The sequence below is a fragment of the Heptranchias perlo genome, chromosome 21, assembly GCF_035084215.1.
Source record: "Heptranchias perlo isolate sHepPer1 chromosome 21, sHepPer1.hap1, whole genome shotgun sequence".
NCBI classification, from domain to species: Eukaryota; Metazoa; Chordata; class Chondrichthyes; order Hexanchiformes; family Hexanchidae; genus Heptranchias; species Heptranchias perlo.
Window position 1 is genome coordinate 7,595,493 of NC_090345.1, and position 12,545 is coordinate 7,608,037.

General features: G+C 45.5%; 1 protein-coding gene across 3 annotated transcripts in view; it reads right to left on the reverse strand.

Annotated features, from left to right (window-relative positions):
- The window catches only part of zgc:123010 (uncharacterized protein LOC641500 homolog), a 120,002-nt gene that overhangs the window by 17,734 nt on the left and 89,723 nt on the right, over nt 1–12,545 (reverse strand). For 2 of the 3 annotated variants that reach the window (XM_068002048.1, XM_068002049.1), the window contains exon 13: nt 6,458–6,535. In XM_068002048.1, coding sequence (XP_067858149.1) covers nt 6,458–6,535 — 78 coding nt within the window. Of the gene's footprint in view, nt 1–5,519; nt 5,706–6,457; nt 6,536–12,545 lie in introns of those variants that run through there. The other variant, XM_068002050.1, reaches the window with a different exon arrangement.

The following is a 12,545-nucleotide window of genomic DNA, read 5'->3' on the forward strand; positions in this document are numbered from 1 at the left end:
CGTGCAGGTGGTGTTGTTCCCATGTACCTGCTGCTCTTGTCCTTCCAGGTGATAGAGGTCGCGGGTTTGGGAGGTGCTGTCGAAGAAGCCTTGGGATTGTAAATATTCACTCCTCCCAAAAAATCTACCTAAATCTATCAATTATCTACTAAATTTGGTATCTGGGGCAATTTGGTTTCATTGAAAACTCATTATTGGTACCTGCAATACCTGTAACTCCTGTAGGTGGCACTGTGATAGCTAGTTCCAATGTTAAAGGTGTCATATTGTGCGAAACACAATAGCTGCAACTTTATAATCAGATTATATTAGTTTGAGATTGTGTAATCTGGCCACTGGGTTCCCATAAATTGCTCAAAATTATTTCTGAGAATGTTTTTCAGCTGCCATTGTATCCTCTCTCAGTAACTGAAATTTTTAATATCCAAAATAAGGGTTTAAACAAAATTTTTTAAATGTAAAAACATTTCACAATAGTATAATTACATTTTAAATAAATTAAACTGAATTTTTTTTTTAATTCGTTCACGGGATGTGGGCGTCGCTGGCGAGGCCAGCATTTATTGCCCATCCCTAATTGCCCTCGAGAAGGTGGTGGTGAGCCGCCTTCTTGAACCGCTGCAGTCCGTGTGGTGACGGTTCTCCCACAGTGCTGTTAGGAAGGAAGTTCCAGGATTTTGACCCAGCGACGATGAAGGAACGGCGATATATTTCCAAGTCGGGATGGTGTGTGACTTGGAGGGGAACGTGCAGGTGGTGTTGTTCCCATGTGCCTGCTGCTCTTGTCCTTCTAGGTGGTAGAGGTCGCGGGTTTGGGAGGTGCTGTCGAAGAAGCCTTGGCGAGTTGCTGCAGTGCATCCTGTGGATGGTACACACTGCAGCCACAGTGCGCCAGTGGTGAAGGGAGTGAATGTTTAGGGTGATGGATGGGGTGCCAATCAAGCGGGCTGCTTTATCTTGGATGGTGTCAAGCTTCTTGAGTGTTGTTGGAGCTGCACTCATCCAGGCAAGTGGAGAGTATTCCATCACACTCCTGACTTGTGCCTTGTAGATGGTGGAAAGGCTTTGGGGAGTCAGGAGGTGAGTCACTCGCCGCAGAACACCCAGCCTCTGACCTGCTCTCGTAGCCACAGTATTTATATGGCTGGTCCAGTTCAGTTTCTGGTCAATGGTGACCCCCAGGATGTTGATGGTGGGGGATTCGGCGATGGTAATGCCGTTGAATGTCAAGGGGAGGTGGTTAGACTTTCTCTTGTTGGAGATGGTCATTGCCTGGCACTTATCTGGCGCGAATGTTACTTGCCACTTATGAGCCCAAGCCTGGATGTTGTCCAGGTCTTGCTGCATGCAGGCTCGGACTGCTTCATTATCTGAGGGGTTGCGAATGGAACTGAACACTGTGCAGTCATCAGCGAACATCTCCATTTCTGACCTTATGATGGAGGGAAGGTCATTGATGAAGCAGCTGAAGATGGTTGGGCCGAGGACACTGCCCTGAGGAACTCCTGCAGCAATGCCCTGGGGCTGAGATGATTGGCCTCCAACAACCACTACCATCTTCCTTTGTGCTAGGTATGACTCCAGCCACTGGAGAGTTTTCCCCCTGATTCCCATTGACTTCAATTTTACTAGGGCTCCTTGGTGCCACACTCGGTCAAATGCTGCCTTGATGTCAAGGGCAGTCACTCTCACCTCACCTCTGGAATTCAGCTCTTTTGTCCATGTTTGGACCAAGGCTTTAATGAGGTCTGGAGCAGAGTGGTCCTGGCGGAACCAAAACTGAGCATCGGTGAGCAGGTTATTGGTGAGTAAGTGCCGCTTGATAGCACTGTCGACGACACCTTCCATCACTTTGCTGATGATTGAGAGTAGACTGATGGGGCGGTAATTGGCCGGATTGGATTTGTCCTGCTTTTTGTGGACAGGACATACCTGGGCAATTTTCCACATTGTCGGGTGGATGCCAGTGTTGTAGCTGTACTGGAACAGCTTGGCTAGAGGCGCGGCTAGTTCTGGAGCACAAGTCTTCAGCACTACAGCTGGGATGTTGTCGGGGCCCATAGCCTTTGCTGTATCCAGTGCACTCAGCCGTTTCTTGATATCACGTGGAGTGAATCGAATTGGCCGAAGACTGGCTTCCGTGATGGTGGGGATATCGGGAGGAGGCTGAGATGGATCATCCACTCGGCACTTCTGGCTGAAGATGGTTGCAAACGCTTCAGCCTTGTCTTTTGCACTCACGTGCTGGACTCCGCCATCATTAAGAATGGGGATGTTTGCAGAGCCTCCTCCTCCCGTTAGTTGTTTAATTGTCCACCACCATTCACGACTGGATGTGGCAGGACTGCAGAGCTTTGATCTGATCCGTTGGTTGTGGAATCGCTTAGCTCTGTCTCTAGCATGTTGCTTCCGCTGTTTAGCTTGCATGTAGTCCTGAGTTGTAGCTGCACCAGGTTGGCACCTCATTTTTAGGTACGCCTGGTGCTGCTCCTGGCATGCTCTTCTACACTCCTCATTGAACCAGGGTTGATCCCCTGGCTTGTTGGTAATGGTAGAGTGAGGAATATGTCGGGCCATGAGGTTACAGATTGTGGTGGAATACAATTCTGCTGCTGCTGATGGCCCACAGCGCCTCATGGATGCCCAATTTTGAGCTGCTAGATCCGTTCTGAATCTATCCCATTTAGCACGGTGGTAGTGCCACACGACACGTTGGATGGTGTCCTCAGTGCAAAGACGGGACTTCATCTCCACGAGGACTGTGCGGTGGTCACTCCTACCAATACTGTCATGGACAGATGCATTTGCGACAGGTAGATTGGTGAGGACAAGGTCAAGTAAGTTTTTCCCTCGTGTTGGTTCGCTCACCACCTGCCGCAGGCCCAGTCCAGCAGCTATGTCCTTCAGGACTCGGCCAGCTCGGTCAGTAGTGGTGCTACCGAGCCACTCTTGGTGATGGACATTGAAGTCCCCCACCCAGAGTACATTCTGTGCTCTTGCTACCCTCAGTGCTTCCTCCAAGTGGTGCTCAACATGGAGGAGGACTGATTCATCAGCTGAGGGAGGACGGTAGGTGGTAATCAGCAGGAGGTTTCCTTGCCCATGTTTGACCTGATGCCGTGAGATTTCATGGGGTCCAGAGTCAATGTTGAGGACTCCCAGGGCCACTCCCTCCTGACTGTATATCACTGTACCGCCACCTCTGGTGGGTCTGTCCTGCCGGTGGGACAGGACATACCCAGGGATGGTGATGGAAGAGTCTGCGGACGTTGGCTGAAAGATATGATTCTGTAAGTATGGCTATGTTAGGCTGTTGCTTGACTAGTCTGTGGGACAGCTCTCCCAATTTTGGCACAAGTCCCCAGATGTTCGTAAGGAGGACCTTGCAGGGTCGACTGGGCTTGGTGTTTTGCCGTTGTCGTGTCCGGTGCCTAGTGGTCCGATGCCGGGTGGTCCGTCCGGATTTATTCTTATTATGACTTTTCGTAGCGAGATTTTACAACTGAGTGGGCTTGCTAGGCCATTTCAGAGGGCAATTAAGAATCAACCACATTGCTGTGGGTCTGGAGTCACATGTAAGCCAGACCGGGTAAGGACGGCAGGTTTCCTTCCCTGAAGGACATTAGTGAACCAGATGGGTTTTTACGACAATCCGGTAGTTTCATGGCCATCATCACTGATACTAGTATTTTAATTCCAGATTTTTATTTAATTAATTGAATTTAATTAATTAATTGAATTTAAATTCGCCAGCTGCCGTGGCGGAATTTGAACTCATGACTCTGGATTTTAGTCCAGGCCTCTGGATTACTAGCCCAGTAACATAACCACTATGCTACCGTACCCTATTTGTGTTTCTTAATGCCTTCGTTAAAGTTTTTATCTGAAGGCCTCAGCCTCACCCCAAAAGCCTAGGCACGAACTTGATATTTTTAACTAGAGCTGTCACTCAGAGCTGAATTTGGATTGTGCATTCTGAGCATGTGCGAGCGAGTGCGAGTGCGAGTGAATAGTGAGTGCAAGCGAGCGAGTGCGAGTGAATAGTGAGTGCGAGTGAATAGTGAGTGCGAGTGAATAGTGAGTGCGAGTGCGAGTGAATAGTGAGTGCGAGTGCGAGTGAATAGTGAGTGCGAGTGAATAGTGAGTGCGAGTGCGAGTGAATAGTGAGTGCGAGTGCGAGTGCGAGTGAATAGTGAGTGCGAGTGCGAGTGAATAGTGAGTGCGAGTGCGAGTGCGAGCGAGTGCGAGCGCGAGCGAGTGAATAGTGAGTGCGAGCGCGAGCGAGTGAATAGTGAGTGCGAGCGCGAGCGAGTGAATAGTGAGTGCGAGCGAGTGCGAGCGAGTGCGAGTGCGAGCGAGTGCGAGTGAGTGCGAGTGAATAGTGAGTGCGAGCGCGAGTGAATAGTGAGTGCGAGTGAATAGTGAGTGCGAGTGAATAGTGAGTGCGAGTGAATAGTGAGTGCGAGTGAATAGTGAGTGCGAGTGAATAGTGAGTGCGAGTGAATAGTGAGTGCGAGTGAATGAATTCAAGTGAGCGCGAGGGAGCGAGATTAATTATATACCTATTGTAGCTTTATTTTGTATTCTATGAATTTTAGAAAGAGTATTAAACTAGAGAAAGAGAGACTGGAGAAAGAGAAAGAGATGAGTGTGTGTCTTTCTTCATTTAATTCTGTTTCAATTTTCAAAATAAAGTTGAATTTTGAAGGCAACTGATTATCTCCACCTGTGCTTTGTTGACAGAAAAAGTCAGTGCTTAACTGAATACACCCATGAGATAGAGGGTCAGACAGACAGACAGATGGAGAGAAAGGCAGGCAGTTTCTTTATTCCAATTTGATTTATTTAAAAAAAATAAGTAAGATGAATTTTGATAGCTCATTTGAGGGAAACACACAGGAAGGGAGGGAGGAAAGAAATAGATTGAGGGTGAGGGGCCACTGGCCTCTTACCACCTGCCCTTGGAGTAAGCGAGTGAGTGAGGGGAGAGTAGATGGAGAGTTAAGGGCTGAGGCGAGTGACTGCAGCGCAAGGATAAGGGAGGAGGCAGAGGTTGATCAGATAGTTTGAAGGACAAGAGATAGCATTAGTGATGGGACTGATCGAGTGGAGATGGTGGAAAGGTGCAGGGGATGGGGGGGATGAGGAAAAGCAGGAGCGATTGGGAGCCACCGAGGGCCACGTTTTCTCGGCAGCCCCACCCTAAATGCAACCTCCAGCCAATGATGACTCCTATCCCCTCCACAACATTCCACACCTCCCACTCAAAAAAAAGACAGAGAGGAAAACAGAAAGGACAGAGAGAGGCAAAAAGAGAAGTTAAGGGGAAAGAAACAGAAGCGAACAGAAAGAGCGAGACAGAAGAGAAGAGGCAGAGAGAAACAGCAAGATAACATCAGAGATATGTAAGAGAGTAATCATATTCTCTGACCAACCGTGTGAAAAGTCACAGGTAATTAAGCAGTATAAACAAATAAAACATCTTTTAAAGGTTGGTTAATTAATAACTTTTTTACAGTTTGATTTTAAAAAGGCACAAAGTCATGGCAGCCTCCAATCCTTTTCTTTTTACGCGTGATGCTGGTTGCAATAATTTCCCACTTTGACACTTTCAGCTGCAGACAATCTCAGGTCAGGTACAGCAAGGGGAGCAGCTCCTCCTCGTCTGTCCAAGCAACGCTTCCAACTTCAGAAGAGCCTTCCCACTGCACCAGGGTAACATTTTAATTGCCCAATTTGTACCGTGTTAGAAACACAGAATTTCTCAGCACAAAAGGAGGCCATTCGGCCCATCATGCCTGCCCAACTCTCAAGAGATTTATCCACTTAGTCCCATTCTCTTGCCCAAATATTTATAAGTTTTGTGTCATGAATGGGTGCTCACTTGGAATGTAGGTTGCAACCTCCCCAACACCTTTCACTTAGAAATTAGAGCCAGCATAGAGGCTTTCATCCCATTGATCTGGGCTACGTTTGAACCCAGGTTTTGGAGCCGAAAAGGCAAGAGCTGAGGTCAAGGCGCTAGACTTATTTTAAAAAACAGCCAGATACTGTAGTAGGGTTAGTATTATGGAAGTTTAAGATCAAACGGGCCAAACGGCCTTTTTCATCCACAGCTATCTTGTCACCACTTAGTCCCAAACTCACTCTCTCATTGCAACATTTTTAGTTCAAACTGGTCCAAAATAAAATGTTTTGGGAGGACATCAGGCCAGACTTGAATAGTAACATCTGGAGTTGTGCTCAATAACATTCACTGATAAGGGAGTAACTATACAGAACTTTTGCTCAGAAGATTAAATGTGCAGGATAAAGTCTGCGATAGGGTAGACTGTACACAGTCTATGGAAGGAGAGGGCCTGGCTCTTTGACTGCTTTCTCCCATTTAATAAAATCAGGAAAATCCATGCAGTTTGGCAATCTGTAATCGCAAATCCCAAGTATGCTTTATACTTACTTTCTAAACAGATCTTTAAGTTGTTTTTCTTTGACGTGGACAGTAACATTTCCAACCCACAACGACGCACAAGGCAACCTGGGGAAAAAAACAAAGAGAATTGTCCAAGACACACACCTCCCTCAATCAGTGCCGCCAAATACAGGTTAACTGATCACTCATCTGCTTGCTGTTTGTGGAATCTTGCCATGCACAAAATGGCTGCCGTATTTGCCTACATAAAAAAGTCGTTGCACTTCATGCTTTGAGCTATTTCTGAGATGCAATAATGTGTTGAGTAAATACAAGCCTTTTATTTTTACTTTCACTGCCTCTTGCACAGCACAATAAAACACAATCTGGACAATCTCACTTGGCAACTTTTTGAGAGACCTAGTATATATATTTTTTTAAATCCCATTGTATCCCTACCGACTGTAATGGAAGAGTTTTTTTTTTGCCAAACATTATTCATGCCTTTTAACAGCTCCTTGCCACATTGGTGACACTTGTTTACCATGATCTAACCCAAACACAGATTAATTGTGGAGTGTGAATAAACATTTGCTGCATCCCCATTACTTTGAACAGCAACAATTACAGATGTGGAACCCTGGCTTCCCAGAGGCTCTGCCAGTGAATAATTGAATCAGGCAGACTAGAACTTGCCCAGGCTCACTCACTGGTCTTTGCTTAGTTAGCTGATCACAGCCAGGGCAGCAATAGCAAGGGTGGTACCCGTCTCAAACTCCCAGTTCTCGTCTCCTTCCTTCCCTTCTCTCCCTCTTTCTCCTCCTTCCCTTCGCATTCTCGTTCCTTCTTCCCTTCTTGCTCTCGCCACCCCCCCCATTCTCTCCATCTCGGACTCTGTTATTTCCTTCTCACTATCTCCTTCCCTCTTTCTCTCCCCTCTTCACCCTCACTCTCCTTCCATTCTAACTTTCTCTCCTTCCCTTGTTTCTTTCTCCTCCTTCCTTTGTTCTTGATTACAGTTATGGTCAAGGATGACATGTTACACGAGCAAGTCACAAGCAAACATGAGTTTAAAATATATTTTATTTTCTCCAGAGGTTCAGGAATTTGCTCTAACCAGATTAGGGGCATTACAATTGGGTTCAACAGCCCGAGATTTAGGGAGAGGAAAACCAGGCCAACGTTCCAGCTCCTAAATGCTACCCAGCCACCCCTCTGTATGGACATTGAGCGAGGGTAGGATCAGATTTTGTGCCCCAAGGTCAAATATGCCATTTGACTGAGGCACCTGTAGAACCAGCAAGAATTCAACAAACACATTCTGCAGGAGGTAGGGGTGGGAGGGTGGAAAAGAGGATCAAAATTGGCAAAATTAAAAAAGATTTATTTTTAAATTACTGAGGTTTAATGTCTATAATCACGTCTATAGTCTAAATCCTCCCAGCTGCACACCAGATAATTGCTTGCGAGTGAGAGATACGTGAGTATTTAGGGCGTGTGCTAGCATAATCGCACATTTCTTTTAACTGCTGACTAATCAGGAGCATTTGCTTAAAATCCTACACGCGAGGTGTAAAAAAAGAATGCAGTTCTATACGTATAGAAAAGTTAAACCTTAGGAGGTTAGAAGTGACCCTATTTCAGTTCGGAATTCGGTCTCCATCTGCTCCTTGCGTTTGCATGGGCAATTCCTGCTCCCTTGTTTTTGCATGGGCAATTCCTGCTCCCTTGTTTTTGCATGGGCAATTCCTGCTCCCTTGCGTTTGCATGGGCAATTCCTGCTCCCTTGCGTTTGCATGGGCAATTCCTGCTCCCTTGCGTTTGCATGGGCAATTCCTGCTCCCTTGCGTTTGCATGGGCAATTCCTGCTCCCTTGCTTTTGCATGGGCAATTCCTGCTCCCTTGCTTTTGCATGGGCACTTCCTGCTCCCTTGCGTTTGCATGGGCAATTCCTGCTCCCTTGCTTTTGCATGGGCAATTCCTGCTCCCTTGCGTTTGCATGGGCAATTCCTGCTCCCTTATCCCGGCAGCAGACTCTCTAGGGAACAATTTTAACCTAAACCGTCCGTCGGGAAACTGACGCTGGTTTTTTTTTTACACCCCGCCCGATTTTACTCTCCATTGAAGTCACTGGGTGTAAAACCAGCATTTCCACTCAATCCAGTGGGTTTCCCGACTGACGAGTTAGGTTAAAATTGTCCCTGCAGACTCTCAAAAAAAAAACTGTGGTTCTAAAAGTCTCTGACTTGGATAACTGATCTGGATTTAGTAGTGCAAATGCTGGGTGATGGATCCCAGAATCCAAACTAAAGCCAACTCAGTGCAACGGTAGCTTAAGAAGCAAAGTCTGATGGAGCGTTCACACAAAAAGAAGCAATAGAGTTAGTTGTTAGATTGTACCGGAGTAGATCACTGAAGCAGACAGTACAAATCAGTTCAAGGCACAATAACACTACTTTTACTTTGACTCCACTCTTCTCTGTCTCCAGAGCTGGACTCTGCGGTATAAACTAGTCTGTTTACCTGCTAGCTGGGCCTGTCCCTTTAAGGCCGCTGGTCAACTGCTGCCTGTGGAAAACCAGGCAATTGTGGCTGCTTTTAAATTCCTGAGGCAAATTGGATGTCAGTAAACATAGCTGTAAATTTCAGGCTCCCGGTCAGGAGAACCCTGAATGAAATCGCTTCCTCCTTCTATTTTTAAAACATTGTTTTGCATCTCTGGCAAAACATGATGTCTGAAGTATGACATCTGGAATATGACAGACGGGCACTAAATGTAGGACTGTTATATAATTTGATATTTCCGTTTCCTATACATGGATCTTCATGCCTTTCTCAGACAATTCTTAAAATTACAAAGGATATTCATGCTCAATTGTGAAATGGATTCTCATGTAATGTTATCTGAACTTGCACTTGAAGCCATTATAATTCACTCAGACCTGCGAGGCTCCTAAGTTATGAAGTCCCTCAGATTCTGAAAGAACACGTCAGCGGTGAGATATTTTCCATTCACCACGTCTGCATTAGTTTAAAACAAAAACTTCAATTGGCAACATGTTGTGGTCTGCTGTCACTTATTAAATCTTTATTTCACTTGCATAAAAGATCAAGCAAAATATAACAAAGGGTTGTGCATGCATTAGACATCAGTTTGCAAATGTTCGGATGTGAGGTACCTCTTTGTAAAGACATTCACAATGCCCCAGGGACCTCCTCCCACATACTAACTTCTGAAAGGCAGTGTTAACTACCAGAGGAGATCAGTACAATCAATGCACAGCATGTTTTTTTAATTAGTCTAGAGCAACAGAAATAAAAAGGGCCAGTAAATAATTAATCAGCTATACAATCTAATTGTACACCAGTGCTAAGTGTAGAAAGAAAAAAAGAACGATTTGCATTTATATAGTGCTTTTCACATCCTCAGGACTTCCCAAAGCAGTTTACAGCCAGTGAATTATTTTTGAAGTGTGGTCACTGTTGTGATGCAGGAAACTTGCAGACAGCAAGGTCCCACAAACAGCAATGTGAAAATCTGTTTTAGTGTTGTTGGTTGAGGGATAAATATTGGCCAGGACACCGGGTAGAACGCCTCAACTCTTCTTCGAAATAGTGTCATGGAATCTTTTACATCCACCCGAGGGGACAGATTAGTTTAACATCTCATCCGAAAGACGACACCTCCGACAGTGCAGCACTCCCTCAGTACTGCACTGGAGCGTCAGCCGAGATTTTGTGCTCTAGAGTCCGGAGTGGGGACTTGAACCCACGACCTGCTGACTCAGAGGCGAGAGTGCTGCCCACTGAGCCACACGGCTGATACCTATGGAACGTGCTTTTAAAACGTGAGAGTGGTTTAGAAAATGGATTTTGTAGTAATTGCATGAAGATGGGAAACCCAAAAGCACCTTAAAATGGGAAGCGTTCCCCTTCCCCTCACCATGCTTCAGCTGTCAAATTTATTGCCAAGGGTGGTAATGAGCCACACAGATGAGGAAGGTCTCAGGTCCAAATCGGTCTGTGCTGAGTTAGCTGATCTCAGCTGAGGCTGCAGTGGGGGACCAATGTAATCTGCCACAACTCCACCGGGTTAGGGCATGGAAAAAAAAAAAAGAGAAAAAAAAATGACGACAGCTTTTAGTTGCTATGCAGCAACTCCTGCAGGAATGCACACGTGGGCATCAGGGGAGGCTAGGATAAAGATTCCCCCACCCCCCCCCCAAATCAGCCTGCCGACACATGAAGAACGACCACTCGGGTGAGGTAACGCAGAGGGTTGCTGGCACCCATGGAATAACTATCTCAGCACAAGTCATATCATGGAATCTTACAGCACAGAAGGAGGCCATTCGGCCCATCGTGCATGTGCCGACTCTTTGAGGGAGCTATCCAATTAGTCCCACTCCCCTGCTCTTTCCCCATAGGCCTGCAATTTTTTTCCTTTTCAACCATTTGTCCAATTCCCTTTTGAAAGTTACTACTGAATCTGCTTCCACCGCCCTTTCAGGCAGCGCATTCCAGATCATAACAACTCGCTGCGTGAATAAATTTCTCCTCATCTCCCCCTTGGTTCTTTTGCCAATTATCTTAAATCTGTGTCCTCTGGTTACTGATGCTCCTGCCAGTGGAAACAGTTTCTCCCTATCTACTCTATCAAAACCCCTTCATAATTTTGAACATCTCTATCAAATCTCCCCTTAACTGCTCAAAGGCAAACAATCCCAGCTTCTCCAGTCTCTCCACATAACTGAAGTCCCTCAACCCTGGTACCATTCTAGTAAATCTCCCCTGCACCCTCTTCAAAGTCTTGACACATTTGTCTTCAGGAAAGGAGAAAGGAAAATGAGAGGGACAAAAAAAAATCTATAATAAAAATCTTAACATCTGCAAGCACTCAGCTTTTTACACTATAACTTCCTATGTCTACATTTATAATGGGTACTGCCAATGTAAAATTGTCACATTATAATGACACCCTCCTGCCAATGAAGGGGCTGCAGTGCCATGATTACAGCATGACAAGTTTACAGTGGTAGTTACAATTATAAATGTGGACAGAGGAATTTATAATTGGAAATATAAAAATAAGGACGGAACGTATGACTTTAAATTGGAGACTGCATTACGTCAGTGTACGCTGGTCCAATTATCCCCTTCCCTCCACCCTCGTTACACTTGTTGCGACTCCCTGTATGCAAAGCCTTGGCAGATCAACACGTATACGTTAAAAAATAGGAAGGGCTGAAAATATATATGAGAGTCACATTTGTTATTGAAAACAATTGCTGGTCTTCATTATTTCTGTTAAGCTGGAGACCGAGAGAGTTGCTATACAAAAAAAAAGCAGAAACCAAAGGTGCAGCTTCTCAAGTTAATTTTGTGGGTCAGAAGCAAGGAATTCTATAGCCAGGGTCACTCCATTCTACTTGCCTCAATCACAGTTATTTGGTCATCAAGTTCCTTTCTGATATTAAGAGCTGAACATTTTCTTTCTCCACTTGTTCGAAAATACTCATTTCACACAAAGTGCTGCCGCACATTTAACAAAGTCATTTCCTTTTCCCCTGCAACATAGGAGCAGGAGTAGGCCGTTTAGCCCCTCGAGCCTGTTCTGCCATTCAATGAGATCATGGCTGATCTGTGACCTAACTCCCGCCTTAGCCTTGGTTAACAAAAATCTTAGCCGTTAGTTAAATCTATCAATCTCAGATTTAAAATTAACAATTGAGCTAGCGTGAACTGCCGTTTGCGGAAGAGAGTTCCAAACATCTACCACCCTTTGCGTGCAGAAGTGTTTCCTGACTTCACTCCTGGCTCTAATCTTTAGGCCATGTCCCCCTTGGTCCTAGACTCCCCAACCAGCAGAAATAGTTTCTCTCTATCTAACCTATCAGTTTCCCTTAATATCTTGAAAACTTCGATCAAATCACCCCTTAATCTTCTAAATTCCAAGGAATACAACCCTAGTTTGTGTAATCGCTCCTCGTAATTTAACCCTTGAAGTCCAGGTATCATTCTAGTAAACCTCAAAAACCACACGAGCTGAAAACAATCCCTATTCTTTCAATCACATAAAAGATGTGCTCCTTCTTTCATTGCTCCCAGGAGGTGACCAACCGTTGGATCAGTGTTC